Raw genomic sequence first — 18,037 nt, 5'->3', positions numbered from 1 at the left:
TTACAGCCTCTTGTTATTTATTAGTGATCCCTCACACATATGTCATCCAGAAATTTCCCCCACATACACACATTATCACTTACACTCACTTCATACACTTTTTCTTTACTCCAAATTAGACATACGTTTATTAAGTATTACTCAGTTACTCTTATAATATGTATTGCATTATTTTAGTTTATGTTTTGCTATTTGCATTATGAGTTGTGTATTTTCATATGCGATCTGTCAGTGTTCTGCTGATCACAGACACTGCCCCTGTTGCTGGTGCGCGTGGGCCTTCTCCACGCCGCCGGGGATCTGGGGGAGTCGCGTCTACGTCATGGCGCAGTCATGTGATTTGTCATATGGCATGGTCATGTGACGCGGCTCATTCCGGCTTCCGGGCGGTGGCGGTGATGTTGTTCACGCGCCGAGAAACAGCCACAGGTGAGGACCGTATTATTATTCCTCCACGATACAATCTGATTGGTGTTCTTGGATTTAAATAGAAAGTCAGACTGGGATAGAGCCACTCCCAGACGGAGGTTACGTACCGAAACGTACGTTGGAGTGGTGCTATCCTGGTCTCTGCCATCTGCTGCTGTACCTCTGTATACTTTTATATTGGTCTGTATCTCTGCAATACTATTTTTGTTTACATGCACACTGCACTTTATATTGTATGAAGCACCTTCCTTCTCACCATGAGATATGTATACTTTATATAGACCATGCTGCAACTTACTTGAATTGTGCAATCTAGTGTGTTAGTTTACTCTACAATTGTTCACTATATTGCAGTAGATGCAGTAAATATACTACATATACCACAGCTCTAATGTGCAGAGCCGGTGATACCACCGTTTTTTAGCCGTATTCCTCTTTGAGATTTAAAATATTTTATATTGTTTATGTACCTATATTCTACGGAATTAATAACAATTATTATGTATGTTTCATAAGTGACCGTTTTCTCTTCTTGGTGCTTGTTAAATATTTGCCTTATTATACAGAAAGCAGATGAGATAGTGAGGTGCGGTGGTACATTAAACCCAGTGGAATGTTTGCTCCGCACTGTCAAGGATCCTCCAAAATGGATTTAATCACTTAAGTTGGTTTAGTTTCATTAATCGGTGCTTCAAGTGGTAACTTGTATGTATACAATAGTCCATCTGTGGTTTAAGATAAATAAAGGAGTGTAACAAGCTTTTTCTCTGGTACAAAGCGAAAGTTCTGACTGCTGGAACCCCCATCGATCTCCAGATTAGAGCCCAGCCCTCACTTCTGCATGGAGCAGTGTGTCAATGAGTGCTCCATGCATTGTCTATGGGAGCACCAGAGATGTCAGTGAACAGCACAGGGGCTCTGTTCTGGAGAGGAGGCAGGGGGAAGCGCATCCAATAAGCAGCTTACTGGATGCCTAATTTGATGTCACTGAGGGGACAGTCTTATAGACAGAGGTGCACAGGGTCAGGGACAAAGAACTCACGTTACATGTGACTGTACTGTGTGGAGCTCCAGACTGGGCATATTAAATACTGTAAATATTGTGACCAACCGATTAATATTTTACACCAGCTGACCAAAAAACTAAGTGTTAGAGGTGCCTAAAATATAACTTTTATTCGTACATTAAAATATAAAGCAAATAAAGTGTATAATATGCTCACAATTTGATGTTCATCCCAAAAAGTGAAGAGCTGTTAAGATGTAAATGTGGTCAAGGGTGCTATAATATTTGCAACAAGCACAACCTAGACCCCCACAGAGCACCTATATCAGATCGCTCTTATTGGTAATACTCCCTTGGTTACTTAAATCCAGTGACCAAGTCACCCTCACACTGACCGACCGATTACCATTAACTCCTTAATGACGAAGGACGTATATTTACGTCCTCCTCCGGCTCCAGCGATATGCCGCGGGGTCACGCGGTGATCCCGCGTCATATCGCAGCGGTTCCGGTGGCCATCAACAGCCAGGACCCGCGGCTAATACAGGACATCACCAATCGCGGTGATGGCCTGTATTAACCCTTCAGACGCGGCGATCAAAGCTGACCGCCGCATCTGAAGCGAATGTGAAACTATCCCGGCTGCTCAGTCGGGCTGTTCGGGACCGCCGCGGTAAAATTGCGGCGTCCCTAACAGCTTACAGGACACCGGGAGGAACCCTACCTGCCTCCTCGGTATCCTATCGGCGAATGACTGCTCCGTGCCTGAGATCCAGGCAGGAGCAGTCAAGCCCTGATAACACTGATCACATGCATGTTAATACATGCCAGTCAGGGCTCAAGTCCTGCAGGAACGCACAGGAACGGAGCTTCTGCACTTTTTCCAGAGCAGGAACACTGTCCCCATTGGCAGGAGTCCTGCAGGACTAATCCTTAAGTGGAAATCATGGGTGAGTTCCCACACTTTTTTCCCTAGGCCCCTGACCCCTGACGCCAGTGATCTGTGTAAAAGATCACTATGCCGCATGCGTAAACGTCCGAACTATAAAAATATATCATTAAATAAAGCGCACGGACAATGGCGTACATGTAAAAAATTTCCAAAGTCCAAAAAAAGCGTTTTTTTCTGTCACTTTTTATACCATTAAAAAATGAATAAAAGTGAGTAAAGAGTCAGATCAAAACAAAAATCATACCAATAAAAACTTCAGATCATGGCGCAAAAAAATGAGTCCTCATACCGCCCTGTACTTGGAAAAATATAAAGTTATAGGGGTCAGAAGATGACATTTTTAAACGTATTAATTTTCCTGCATGTAGTTATGATTTTTTCCAGAAGTACGACAAAATTAAACCTATATAAGTAGGGTATCATTTTAACCGTATGGACCTACAGAATAATGATAAGGTATCATTTTTACCGAAATATGCACTGCGTAGAAACGGAAGCCCCCAAAATTACAAAATGACGTTTTTTCTTCGATTTTTTTGCACAATGATTTTTTTTCGGTTCGCCATGGATTTTTGGGTAAAATGACTAATGTCACTGCAAAGTAGAATTGGTGATGCAAAAAATAAGCCATAATATGGGTTTTCAGGTGGAAAACTGAAAGGGTTATGATTTTTAAAAGGTAAGGAGGAAAAAACGAAAATGCAAAAACTGAAAAACTCCACGTTCTTAAGAGGTTAAAAGCGCCCCGTTCACTTCCCTAATAACTGCCTTCCAGAAAGATTGCATAATGTTACATTCCCATAGCAAATTAAAAATTTCGGGCATAAGGTAGTGTGTCTGCAACCCATTTGTTTCAGATTACATGAAGAATAGTATAGCCCATACATCATCCACACAATGCATCTTGCTAGTCGAACAATGGTTTACATTCTGCAAGCTTTGTCCAAGATAGTGCCAATATCCATTTCCCATTTTTTCCTAATTTTGCTATGAAATTGTTAAGGAATCAGTTGACACCATTTTGTAGATCACTGATAACGATGTTATAGACACGTAGTGGGATAAAAAGTGGGGTACATCTGAGATATGTTTGTGGATACGTGTTTTTAATGAATTGGAGGTGCAACCCACATACTGCAAATTGCAAATACGGCACGTGAATAAATAGATGACTCCGGTTGCAGTTTATATATTGCTGAATGGGGAAACTTGATTTGTTGATAGAGGAAGCAAAGGTGGTAGAACATGAAATTAAACTGCAACAAATGCATCTGCTGGCTCCACATTTATAGGAGCCAACACATGTAAGCCACGTTGGCTTCCTCTGGGGACCCTCCAAGAACAGATTAGGTGATAAACGCTGTCCTATGGAAGGGGCCCTCTTAGAAACACATCTGTATCCTTCAGATAGAACAGGTTTGAAATCAGGGTCAACAGTGACAATGGGCATGTATTTGTCTATGATCTTCTTAATAGAACCAAAATCCGAACTGTATTGAGTTGAAAAAACTATAGGGGAAGAAGATTTTTCAATTTTATTAACACTCTTATTAGAAATTGTGTTACATCCTATGATGGTATCTCTATCTTTTTCCATAGCTAATTTAATGGCACGGTCAATTGCCCATTGTGGATACCCTCTGGATTTAAGTCAGTTGCCTATGGCAACAGCTTCCTTTCTGAACTCCGTTATCTGCGAACAGTTTTTACGTGCACGTGTCATTTTCCCAGTAGGCAAATTTTCTATTACATGTCTGGGGTGACATGATCTAGCGTGCAATATCAAATTGACGGCTGTATCCTTTCGATATGTCCGAGTATTGATTACACCGCTAGCCACATCCCACCAGAGATGTAAATCCAGAAAATTTATGGCTTTGGGTTCCGTGGTAACAGTAAAATGTAAACTGAGGTTGTTGTGATTAAGATGGGAAGTAAACCCCTGTATGGCCGCTACCTCCGACCCCCAGATAAACAGGAGGTCGTCTATGTAGCGGCCATACCAGACGATGTATTGTCTGTAGGGGTTGACGGGGGCGAAAAGAATCTCTCTCTCCCACCAACACATATATATGTTGGCGAGAGAGGGGGAGAACTTTTCCCCCATCGAAGCTCCTGTGATCTGTAAAAAGAACTTTCCGTTAAACATAAAACAATTATGCTTAAGGAGGTACTCTACCACTGTGCAAAGATAGTCCCGCAACCCAAGAGGGTAGCGGGAATACGTATGCAGGAACCACTGTAAAGCTGTAATGGCCAAATTGTTGTACAAGAAAGTAAACATGGAAATGTTAAATGATATAAGTACATATAGACCACTGTCATGTGACCCCACCCCCTCTTTCAGAAAGACGCTTAGTTCCCTTGTGCGCCTTGGAGTACAGGATAGCCACATCCCCGAGAAATTAATGGAATATCTTATTATTGACTGTCCAGTTGTGGCAATTTTCCATTCGTTACCCAAGATGCACAAGGGTACTTTTTCTCCTCCCCTCAGACCAATAGCAGCTGGTATTTCGTTGCTGAACGAACATCTGTGTGAATGGGTGGATTCCTATCTCCAACCACTTATTCCCTCTATACCTGGATACCTCCGTGACACTGGGCATGTGTTAGAAATGATGAATTGTGTTGAGTGGGTGACAGCTGATGTCACCTCACTGTATTCCGTGACACCCCACAATTTGGCCATTACAGCTTTAAAGTGGTTCCTGCATACGTATTCCCGCTACCCTCTTGGGTTGCGGGACTATCTTTGCACAGTGGTAGAGTACCTCCTTAAGCATAATTATTTTATGTTTAATGGAAAGTTCTTTTTACAGATCACAGGAGCTTCGATGGGGGCGAAGTTCTTCCCCTCTCTCGCCAACATATATATGCGTTGGTGGGAGAGGGAGATTGTTTTCGCCCCCCCGTCAACCCCTACAGACAATACATAGTCTGGTATGGCCGCTACATAGACGACCTCCTGTTTATCTGGGGGTCGGAGGTAGCGGCCATACAGGGGTTTACTTCCTATCTTAATCACAACAACCTCAATTTACATTTTACTGTTACCACGGAACCCAGAGCCATTAATTTTCTGGATTTACATCTCTGGGGGGATGTGGCTAGCGGTGCAATAAATACTCGAACATATGCAACAGACTTAAATCCAGAGGGTATCCACAATGGACGATTGACCGTGCCATTAAATTAGCTACGGAAAAAGATAGAGATACCCTCATAGGATGTAACACAATTTGTAATAAGAGTGTTAATAAAATTGAAAAATCTTCTTCCCTTATAGTTTTTCAACTCAATACAGTTCGGATTTTGGTTCTATTAAGAAGATCATAGACAAATACATGCCCATTGTCACTGCTGACCCTGATTTCAAACCTGTTCTATCTGAAGGATACAGATGTGTTTCTAAGAGGGCCCCTTCCATAGGACAGCGTTTATCACCTAATCTGTTCTTGGAGGGTCCCCAGAGGAAGGCTTACATGTGTTGGCTCCTATAAATGTGGAGCCAGCAGATGCATTTGTTGCAGTTTCATGTCATGTTCTACCACCTTTGCTTCCTCTGTCAACAAATCAAGTTTCCCCATTCAGCAATATATAAACTGCAATACGACCGGAGTCATCTATTTATTCACGTGCCGTATTTGTGATTTGCAGTATGTGGGTTGAACCACCAATTCATTAAAAACCCATATCCGCAAACATATCTCAGATGTACCCCACTTTTTATCCTTCAACGTGTCCACTGTTTCAAAACACTGTGCGGAATGCCATGCTGGTAACACATCTGGTTTATGCTTGCAGGGAATTGAAAGGGTCATCATACCTACCATAGGTGGTAACCTAAAACAAAAAATATTAGATCAAGAGATCTATTGGATTTTAAAGTTGGAAACTCGTTTCCCGCCAGGTCTGAACAGGAGGATGGATACTATCCTGCATTACTGACAGCATTTCCAACTAGGCGTTGATGTATATTTCATGATCCACCCACTATCATATAGGTCTGTTCTCACAGGAGTTTGCTTCCCTTCTCTTTTCCATTCTCCTTTTTTTGTAGCGGTTTTCAGATAGTGTATCACTTTTAAGCATCTCTCCTTTTTTAAATTTTTGATATATTTTAAGTAATATGGATAATTCTGATTTTTTGCTATGTTTTTTTATTATAGCTGGTATTTCGTATTGATCCATATTGTGTTTTTTAATTATTTTCTTTGTTTCTATAATTTACTGTCTACGGACCAAATTAAAGTAGTTCATACATGACGGCAGAGCAATTTATAAATATATATAGCTATTTTCTATTTATTCGATGTACAATATGGTTCATGTTATATTATACTATGTTTGTATAGTAGTCATGGATTTCTATATGTGGGCGGTACGAACTCGCTCGCACAGGTGTGCGTGATGTCAGTTCCGTCCTCCCATATATATATGTGATCTCTTAAGGTACCCACATTGTATGACTAAGGCTTCTGTGTAAGGTCGAAACGCGTCACCTGTACCTTGTTTCTTTGTGATGTTCCATATGGCATTTGAATAAATCACATTATTTCTCAAGTCTCTGCGCTGGACCTCCATTTCTTCTAAATAAATCAATATATAATAATGAATAATCTACACAATGGTATGAAAAATATAGAAATGTTATTATTTAATTCATAGTACAGAATAGTCAATTAGTTCCCAACCCATAAAAAACAATTAAAGCACAAGACAGGTTAAAAACAAGCGGTGGGGGAACACAAATCAGTCATGATCAAAATGGATACAGCAGTCTCAGTGACAAGAGATTAATTGAATGGTAATCATACCTATATATGTATATAAATATTTATCCCACTAGGGGTATCACTATGTAACTGTACACACATAGAGCGTGGTAATAAGCCCAGTACATCAAAGCCCAATGGCTATGCGTCACTATAAGTACAGCCCTCCACAGTACACATATTACTGCTGCCGTAGTTCCACAAGAAAAGTGAACATGTAAAGAAATAATACTGACCTATGATATCGCAAGTATATGCTCTGGTGTCCCCCCCCCCACCTCCCACTCCAACGCATTTTGCTCCGCTTCGTCCAGGAGTAGGGTAGCCAACAAGTCTGACATTACTTCTCCTTGATCTATACTCCATATTTGTGACCTTATTCCTCAAGACCGTTTAGTTTTGTGGTGGCCCAGTATGGGACGATGTGTCCCCGTACTTCTCCTGCCATGTCAGGCAGAGTCTCTTAATGTCTTTAGGGCCCCCTTTATGTGTTATCCCCTATGTACACAAGTTGTATAATAAAATGTACTGTTTCTTTAATAGCTGTTACCATGTGATTGTTACCCAGGAGGCACTAGTGCGCGGTTGACCTCCCAAGTGACCTAAGGGCTCCTTGCGCAGCCCCTATAAAACTAGGGGAAGGGCTGCAATCTCTCTTAGCTCTCTTCCAGCATTCTTGCTCCTGCTGATGTCCATAGCAGTCATCAAAGTGTGTGTGTGTCCAGAGCATTTGGAGACCTCAAGCCTAAAGTCTGCAGTCACAAGTCAGCTCAAGTAAGCTAAAGTCATCGTCTTGTAAGTCACAAGTCAGTCATCAGTCAAGTAAATTGTCTAGTCACCATGGGCTGCACTAAAGTGTCTCTACCTACTGCAAGTCCCAGCAAGCCTGTGAGGTCCCCCTGTGTCACTGGTCACCTCCTTGGGATATTGGCTGAACTGCATAGACTGTGTCATCTATCTAACCTCAGTAAAGCTACCGTTTGTCCGTTACTTGGCAGCTGTGTCTTCATTGCCCCGTGCCTAGCCCAGGACCAGCGGTATTACCTTCAGGTGGTTAAGGCTAAACCATGCCCTGGCATCACAACAAGAAGGGGTTAATAACATCTGCCCAGTGGCGTAGCTATGGAGGTCGCAATGGTCGCCATGGCGACCGGGCCTCTTAGCCAGGGGGGCCCGCAGGTCACGATCACATGATGGCCGGCACCGCCATCATGTTAATTAATCAGTATGACAGCCGCTGCTACCAGACCTGTCCATCCGGCAGCAGCGGAGTCAACATGAGGAGGACCTGGGGTGGGACCTGAGTAACTATCCCACCCCTGCCTTTCCACCACATTGAGTGAGTGGAGGAGGAGGGGCAGGGCCGTACGGCGCCAACAGGAAACCCTGCCTCTCTCCTTCCACAGCGACTGCCCGCTCATCCATATGCTCAGCCGCCCGCAGGGCCCTTATGCATGCCGCCCGCAGGACCCTTATGCACGCTGCCCGCAGGACCCTTATGCACGGCCGCTTGCAGGACCCTTATGCATGCCGACCGCATGGCGCTTCCCTTCCTGCCGCTTGGCGGACCCCGCAATCCCGCCTGGTATGAGTAAACCCTGCGCATTATAAATGTACTGCAGCGCTGTTCATTTATGGCTTGGCTATGAAGTTAGTGCAGGAACTCTTGTGCTCACTTCATAGTAGTTGCGCATTGTCACATCCTCTGATGTCAGAAGCCAGTGTATTCCAACCATGGTACCTTAAGCTGTTGTAAAACTACAATTCTCAACATGCCTGGACAGCCAAAGGTTGCTTGGGCATGCTGGGATTTGTAGTTTTGTATCTCCTGCTGTTGAAAAACTGAAACTCCCAGCATGCCCGGAAAGCCAAAGCCTGACTGGGCATGCTGGGAGTTGTAGTTTTGCAACAGCTGGAGGTGCCATGGTTGGAAAACACTGGCTTACAGTAAATCTCTTAAAAGGAGTACTCCAGGATGCAAAAATTGTCATTCAGACTGCCGGCAGTAAAATAATAAATATACAGACCTGCTGTCGCTCCCCAGGTGCCTCCAGTAACCCGCTCCGGCCTCCGCTGCAATCCTCTTCCTGGTTGCCGGTGGTCAGTGAGTCATACTGCACTCAGCCAATCACCGGCTGCAGCGGAGTCCCACCTTGGCCAGCGATAGGCTGAGCGGCCAATGTGATTCACCGACCACCGGCAACCAAGAAGAGGATCGCGGCAGAGGCTGGAGCGAGTTAGTGGAGGCACCTGGGGAGCGACAGCAGGTATGTATATTTATTATTTTACTGCCGGCAGTCTGAATGACAATTTTTGCATCCTGGAGTACTCCTTTAAGTTAGATAAAAATATATATATTGTGGAAACCTCTCTTATCATAAATCATGTAACAAATCAGCAGCATATTTTACGCTGCGGATCCGCCGATGACTTGACTCTATAGAGTGCCTCCTGCTGTTTTCCCCTGTGTGCTGCTCACAACAGCAATCTGCCACTAACAAGCAGCCACACAGGGACCTGCAAGTCACTTTGGGCACATGCTGTGTACTCTGAGACATCGTGGAGCGGCTCGTAGCAGCAGATTGCTGCTGTAAGCAGGACACGGGGAAAACAGCTGGAGACACACTATAGGGTCAGGTCATTGACAGATCAGCAGAGAAACATACACTACTGATCTGTTACATGTGACCTTACCCTAAGGGTGCATTCACATGTGCATTTTTTTGCTGCAGATTTGCTTCAGCAGATTTTGCTGTCCATTGACTTCAATGGGTAGCAAAATCTACCACAGCAAATCTGCAGCAGAAAATGTATTGAATCTGCGGGGCGGGGATTTGTGCGCTGCACAAGTTCAGCCATTCTGCTTGTTCATGAGGTGATCATAGAATTTTGGGTCCGGAGGCAGCATGAGTATGTATGATGTGTGTGTATGTATTGTATGTATGATGTGTGTGTATGTACTGTATGTATGATGTGTGTGTGTATGTATGTATGAATGATGTGTGGGTATATTCTGTATCTATGATGTATGAATAATAATAATCATTTTATTTATATAGCGCCTACAGATTACGCAGCGCTTACAATTATGGGGTACAAACAAAGACAAATAACAGACATAATATTACACAATAACTATTCAAACAAGAGATGTGGGGATATGTTGAGGATATGTTGAGGCCAATTAAAGAATGTTATAGGCCTGTCTGAAGAGATGTGTTTTCAGACCACGTTTGAAACTATGGATGTTGTTGTTGAGTCTGAGGGATTGAGGGATAGCATTCCAGAGAACCGGTGCAGCACGAGTGAAGTCTTGGAGACGGGAGTGAGAAGTTCAGATTATAGAAGATGTTAGTGTGAGGTCATTAGCAGATCGGAGAGAATGTGTAGGATGGTAGACAGAGATGAGAGAGGAGATGTAGGGAGGTGCAGCATTGTGGAGAGCTTTGTGTGTGAGACTGAGGATTTTGTACTGTATTCTGGACTGAATTGGTAACCAGTGTAGTGACTGGCACAGGGAGGAGGCATCGGTGTAGCGGCTGGAGAGGAAGATGAGTCTGGCTGCGGCATTAAGGATGGACTGAAGAGGAGAGAGTTTGTAGAAAGGAAGGCCTTTTAGTAAAGAGTTACAGTAGTCGAGGCGGGAGTGAATCAAAGCAATAATGAGAGTTTTAGCAGTTTCAGTAGTGAGAAACGGGCGGATTCTGAAAATGTTTTTGAGATGCAGGTGACAAGAACGTGAAAGGGACTGAATGATGTGTGTATGTACTTTATGTATGAATGATAGATGTGTGTAAACAAGATTTATGTATGATGTGTGGAGATATATTATGCAGGGGGGGGGGATCTGGAGGCAGCGGGTGTATGTATGATATGTGTATGCATGATGTGTGTGTATGTATGTATTATGCATGTGGGGGGGGGGCGGAGGCGGCGTGTCTATGATGTGTGTATGTACTGTATGTATGAATGGCGTGTGTGTATGTACTGTATGTGGCAGTATAATATTCAGGGGATACAGTGTGTGGCAGTATTATATTCAGGGGATACAGTGTGTGGCAATATTATATTCAGGGGGTACAGTGTGTGGCAGTATTATATTCAGGGGGTACAGTGTGTGGCAGTATTATATTCAGGGGATACAGTGTGTGGCAGTATTATATTCAGGGGATACAGTGTGTGGCAGTATTATATTCAGGGGATACAGTGTGTGGCAGTATTATATTCAGGGGATACAGTGTGTGGCAGTATTATATTCAGGGGATACAGTGGGTGGCAGGATTATATTCAGGGGGTACAGTAGGTGGCAGTATTATATTCAGGGGGTACAAAGGGTGGCAGTATAATATGCATGAGGTACAGTGGATGATAGTTTCATATTCAGGGGATACAGTATTTGTCAGTATTATATTCAGGGGTACAGTATGTACTGTATGTATGAATGGTGTGTGTGTATGTACTGTATGTGGCAGTATTATATTCACGGGATACAGTGTGTGGAAGTATTATATTCAGGGGATACAGTGTGTGGCAGTATTATGTTCAGGGGATACAGTGTGTGGCAGTATTATATTCAGGGGGTACAGTGTGTGGCAGTATTATATTCAGGGGGTACAGTGTGTGGCAGTATTATATTCAGGGGATACAGTGTGTGGCAGTATTATATTCAGGGGGTACAGTGGGTGGCAGGATTATATTCAGGGGTACAGTAGGTGGCAGTATTATATTCAGGGGGTACAATGGATGGCAGTATAATATGCATGAGGTACAGTGAATGATAGTTTTATATTCAGGGGATACAGTATTTGTCAGTATTATATTCAGGGGTACAGTATTTAGCAGAATAATAATGATTAATGTCTTCAAACAGAGGATGAGGATCTACTGACAAAGTCAGAACCTATGATGTCCGGGTGTCAGACTCTGCAGAGAAGATGGAGCTGGAACAAGTCCAGACGTCTGGACCAGATGTAGAAGAAAAGATAACAGAGAAGACGTCACTCAGGTCACTGATATCATTGTGTTTTCTCCTGACTGTCCTATCAGCTGGAGTCACTTGTAAGTTCTGCAGTGATGATGGGTGACGATGTACACTAATCTGTGGCTCTCCATCTGTTGCAAAACTACAACTCCAATAATGCCTGAGGCTCTCCTGACATGATGGGAGTTATAGCTTTATAACAGCCTGAGAGTAACTGGAACCAAGGTGATTGGGTGATTGATGGGGGTCCCAGCAGTTGGACCCACTCCAGAAAAATGGGCTGCTTATTGTTAAGCAGCCCATTTTGTTGTGTATTCTCCTGACTGTGTCCCATCAGTGCTATAGTCACTTATATGTTTGTGCGGCGGAGTAAGGGGTCGTCCGGCATTGGGGAAGCGGGTCGTCAAGTGGTAGGGGGGCCCAAAGCTATTTTTCGCACCGGGGCCCTGGGGTTTACAGGTACGCCCCTGCATCTGCCCCTTGGGTTATAACATCACCACCCTGCTGACACCACAGGTTACTCTTTCTTTAAATATTCTGTTACTTGTTTCAGAGAGCCCATCACCTTTTCCAATTTAGGAACCATTTATTTTCAAGCTCCAACATTCTCCCACAAACTTTATACAGATCGTCAAATATTGGGGCACTTCAGCAGATAAGCTGCCCGTAAGTATAGATCAATGATTTATTTAGTGTCTAGACCTCTTTCAATGTAGTCCCCAGAACTTGTGGATTGGCACACCGGCTCACCTCCTTACCCCTTTCTGCTTCTTCTTAAAAAAACGAGGAGCATGAGTCAGATAGGTCTCTGTCTCTGTATACACTCCCAGCTGAAGGTGATTTTAACCTCTTAAGGGGAAATGCCGGATTCCGCAAGGATTTCAAACAGTACATTTAACAATCCATTCCTATTGCTTTTTAGTTTCTTAGCATGTTGTAAGGTAATAAATTCAGAGACCAGACTGGCAAACAATCATATTGGACATCGATCACACAGCAACTTACTGGGAATTCAAGCACCCTCACGTATTTCAACTTACATTGACTTTTTAGCAGGACTGGTGCAAGGATTTTTGTCACCATAGGCAAAAGCTAATTTTTCTGCTTCTTTGACATGCCCCACCTTAATACTGGGGTGACACACTTTAACAAGTCCTCATGTAATTAAAGTCAGTACATAGCAAGATGTATACCGTCACCGCTACACTGTTTGGATCCTTACTGAAATCAGATCTCTCTGATCTCTCACACGTGGACATAGAGCCCCTTCGGTAAAAACTTCAGCAGTGCTCACAATATGAGAATATGGCAATAACTTCAATCAATAGAAAAAAGATGGAGCACATACCAGAAATTTGAATGCCGTATTCACTTTATTGCTTCATTCGTGGTGAACGGTAAAGGGAAGAGGGGGAGGGTGGACGACTGCTTCAGAGGAACTTCAGGCAATGGTCCGTATCGCACGGCATTCAAATGTCTGGTATGTGCTCCATCTTTTTCCTATCCTCATGTAATTAGCTTACAATTGGTTGACACACTGTAAATCTCCTCCTCATGCTGCTGGATGAGTGAGTGGTCAAGAGGGTGCTCTAGTCGGCCCTGCTTTTTACCCAGGCAGAGTGAGGTGTTGAATGCAATGGATTAAGATATATTAAGAGATATGCCTAAAAACAACCAGAATGGGCATCTGGCACTCTGAGCAAAGCACAGATACCGGCAAGCTCTCACGTCCTAGCGAAGTGAAAGTAAATTGTTATGCATATTCATGAGAGGGGCAGGCAGAGCAAGGAATTATGAGGAAGCAGGGAAGCGCGGTCAGTTGGCACCCCGCCTCCATTGCACACAGCTGTGCAATAGAAATAGAAGAAAGCAGGCGCATAACTCTGGCAATACTTTACCAATTTATGTAAGTGACCACTTATTTGAATGCTTGTCACCCGCACAATAACCCAGTATATTGGGTTAAGTGTGGGTGAACAGCCTGTCAGTTTCCCTTTAAACATTTCTATCACACAAGGCCCTTATGCCTATAGAGCCTTTCATTTTCCCCCTTGACTTGTTGTTGCAGAATTTCAAGTAGTCAGGATGTCTATGCTATAGGTCCAATATAGAGCAGAAAAATCTATTCTTATATATCTCAATGCGCTTTCCCCAACTACGCCATCCTAAGGTATTTTTCACACTGTGGAATTTATTTGGATTACCGTATTTATCGGCGTATAACACGCACTTTTTAGGCTAAAATATTTAGCCTAAAGTCTACCTGCATGTTATACGCTGATAAGCCACTGCAGTTCAATGATTTAAAGCGGGCGCTTTAAATCAATGAACTGCAGCGGCTTTGCAGGTGCAGAGACCGCCAGCGCTGCTGGCTTCTCTGCCCCTGCCTGTCCTGGGGTCTAGAGCCCTGCTGCCGGCCCTTCTCTCCCCCTGGATATCCATGCCAATGCCTGTTCTCTCCCCCTGACTATCGGTGCCGGCGCCCCATTGCCGGCGCCGATAGCCAGGGGGAGAGAAGCGGCACCAGCAATGGGGCAGCGGCGCCGATAGCCAGGGGGAGAGAAGGAACAGCGGCGCTGGCAATGGGTTGCCTCCCCCATCCCCGGTTGTATAATTACCTGTTGCCGGGGTCGGGTCCGCGCTGCTTCCGGCCTCCAGTGTGCGTCCCCTGCGTCATTGCTATGCGCTGCACGGCGCGGCGCAATGACGAGTGACGTCACTCGTCATTGCGCCGTGCAGTGCATAGCAACGACGCATGGGACGCACACCGGAGGCCTGATGCAGCGTGGACCCGACCCCGGCAACAGGTAATTATACAACCGGGGAGGCAACGGGGCAGCGGCGCCGACAATGGGTGCCGCTGCCCCTTCTCTCCCCCTGGCTATCGGCGCCGCTGCCCCCTTGCCGGCGCCGCTTTTCTCCCCCTGGCAATAGGTGCTGGCAATGGGGCGCCAGCACCGATAGTTAGGGGGAGAGAACGGGCAGCGGCGCAGATAGCCAGCGGGAGAGAAGTGGCGGCAGCAGGGCTCTAGACCCCAGGAAAGGCAGGGGGAGAGAAGCGGGCAGCGACGGCCCCTCTCCCCCTGCCTTTCCTGGGGGTGTATTGGGGTATATGCATGCACTCACACGGACCCTCATTTTACCAAGGATATTTGGGTGAAAAACTTTTTTTACCCAAATATCCCTGGTAAAATGAGGGTGCGTGTTATAGGCCGGTGCGTGGTATACCCCGATAAATACAGTATTCCACGCATGTATTTCTCTTTCATTTCGCCTTAAATGAATGTTCCATTTACTTCAATGGTCTTTCCGCCGCTCTGTTCACATGCAGAATGTTTCAGATGCAGAATGTCAGACAAGGAATTGTCTTCACCAGAAGATAGAACATAGTTAATTCTTCTGGCAGAATCAGTGGGTAAAAACCCATTGAAGTCAAAGGGATGTTATATTTCCTGACAAAATCAGTTTTCAGGAATTTGCATGGAAATTTGCATAAAATTTGTGCAGAGTTTGTGCAGAATTTCCTAACAGAAATTATCTCTCCAATTCCTCAGTGGGAACAGACCCTTACCATAAACCATTCAAACTATGCCTGGGACATTATTGCTCTGTTTTTCTATTTCTGGATAACCCCCAGTAATATGGATTTGTATACATTTTATACTATACTTTTATACATTATACATATTAATACTATTACTAGCACCACAGGTGAAAAGTTGGTCTGTAAAAAAAAAAACAAAGAAAAAAACAAAACAATATAGTGAGTTGTTGCCATCCAATGGTGGCTTCAGGTATTACATAAACAATTTTTCCTTAGGATATGTTTCCACTTGTTTTTTTTTCTGGAAGTTTTTGGAAAACTGCCACTGCCGTTTTGGAGCCAAAGTAAGAAGTGGATGGATAAGGGAGGAGAAGTATATGTCCTTCCTTTATATGTCCTATTCCTTTTAAATACACTTCTGGCTTTGGTTTAAAAACTGCCAGAAAAAAACAAGTGGAAACTTAGCCTTATTATGTATATAGGGGGAGATTTATCAAAACCTGTCCAGAGGAAAAGTTGCTCAGTTGCAATAGCAACCAATCAGATCGTTGCTTTCATTTTGCAGAGGCCTTGTTAAAAATGAAAGAAGCAAGCTGATTGGTTGCTATGGGCAACTGGGCAACTTTTCCTCTGGACAGGTTTTGATAAATCTCCCCCATAGTGTTCAAAAACAGCTCTATGTCTGTCTCCAGGTTGGGTGTGGTATTACAACTTAGCGCCATTCACTTCAATGGAACTGAACTGCAGAACCACACCCAACCTGGAGACAAACAGGGAGAGGTTTTTGAAAGAAATTAGCTCTTTTTTTCTATTCCTGGATAACCCCTTCAATATGGATGACAGTGCTTTTACATCAGAGGCATATGGAGGTACAGTATGAGCCCATAAACACAAAAACGTGTCTAAAATAGTCATCATCATTCCAGATGTTCCAAATACAGTGGCAGTCTAATGGAGCAGATCTGACCAGTTGCTTAATCCTAAAGACAGAATATACCGTAAAGAACTCACGGCTACATTATGCTAAAAAAAGATTTATGAATTGGTTTATTATGTTTGGGTAATACTTGTAATATGTCTAACTAGTAATAATGTCTTTTTCTGTATACATTTTATACATTATACATATTAATACTATAACTAGCACTACAGGTGTGAAGTTAATGGTCTGTAAAAAACAATGTGGCGAGTTGTTGCCATCCAATGGTGGCTTCAGGCATTACATATACATTTTTTCCTTATAGTGTGTATTTGTTAGATTATTTTACTTTTTTTTCCCCACTCCTGAATAAATCTGATATCAAAGGAAGGAAATCTCTATGATAAACAAGGGGTGGGCAACAAGGATTTATAATCAGATGTAATAGACATAACAATGGCCCAAAGTGCCAGATAAAAATGTCAGCAGTGGTGTAGCTATGGAGGTTGCAGCGATCTCACTTGCTACTGGGCCCCATAGTACAGGGGACCGAACACCTTCCTGCCGCATCAGGCAATTTAGGACCTTGAACACAAGGTTCTTATGCTGTTCTCAAACCATCACAGTGTTGTTTGGCCCATGTAGGCCCACATGCAGGTGCTTGCAGGCAACGTTGGCAAGAACTTTTTATTTTATTTTTTATTAATTTGCGCTGCCCCTTGCTTACTTCCAAAATGCTGATTAAGTTCTGCGGGCCCTTGGGGGATTTAGATGCTACATGCAACAGTGACCACTGCTGACTGCTTCCCAACCTACACAGTCATGGGAGCAAAAAGGGCAGTAATAGGCACATACATATAAAGAATATGAATTGTAAGTGCTGCTGAGGGGGTGCAGTGGAGGTCTGTAATTGTTGTATGGTGTCTGTACTGTATGTAAGTCAGTTTCCATGTTACCAGCAATGTCAGGAGAATTTTTTATGGTACTTTTAATAAAGCAGGATTGAGTTTAGTGTCTGTTGTGTCAGAACAGTCTGTGGGGGAACTTCATGTAACCACTGCACAATAGTGATGTCGCGAACGTAAAATTTTCGGTTCGCGAACCGCGAACGCGAACTTCTGCAAAAGTTTGTGAACCGGGCGAACTGCCATTAACTTCAATGGGCAGGCGAATTTTAAAACCCACAGGGACTCTTTCTGGCCACAATAGTGATTTAAAAGTTTTTTCAAGGGGACTAACAACTGGACTGTGGCGTGCCGGAGTGGGATCCATGGCAAAACTCCCATGGAAAATTACATAGTTGATGCAGAGTCTGGTTTTAATCCATAAAGGGCATAAATCACCTAACATTCCTAAATGGTTTGGAATAATATGCTTTAGCCCCCTTTAGGCAGCACATAGAGCCCCCCTTTAGACAGCACATAGATT

At 43.7% G+C, this 18,037-nt stretch overlaps 1 protein-coding gene across 10 annotated transcripts in view; it reads right to left on the bottom strand.

Annotated features, from left to right (window-relative positions):
- The window catches only part of LOC130293923 (galactoside alpha-(1,2)-fucosyltransferase 2-like), a 338,139-nt gene that overhangs the window by 135,608 nt on the left and 184,494 nt on the right, over positions 1 to 18,037 (bottom strand). For 2 of the 10 annotated variants that reach the window (XM_056543204.1, XM_056543210.1), the window contains one exon: positions 6,899 to 6,979. The exons of the other annotated variants lie outside the window; for them this stretch is intronic. In XM_056543204.1, the coding sequence (XP_056399179.1) occupies positions 6,899 to 6,979 (81 nt within the window). The remainder of the gene's footprint in view (positions 1 to 6,898; positions 6,980 to 18,037) is intronic. 10 annotated transcript variants of the gene reach the window in all.

This window comes from Hyla sarda, chromosome 10 (genome assembly GCF_029499605.1).
Source record: "Hyla sarda isolate aHylSar1 chromosome 10, aHylSar1.hap1, whole genome shotgun sequence".
Lineage (NCBI taxonomy): Eukaryota > Metazoa > Chordata > Amphibia > Anura > Hylidae > Hyla > Hyla sarda.
The sequence above is the reverse complement of the archived record's forward strand: the minus strand, read 5'-3'. Positions and strand labels throughout refer to the sequence as shown.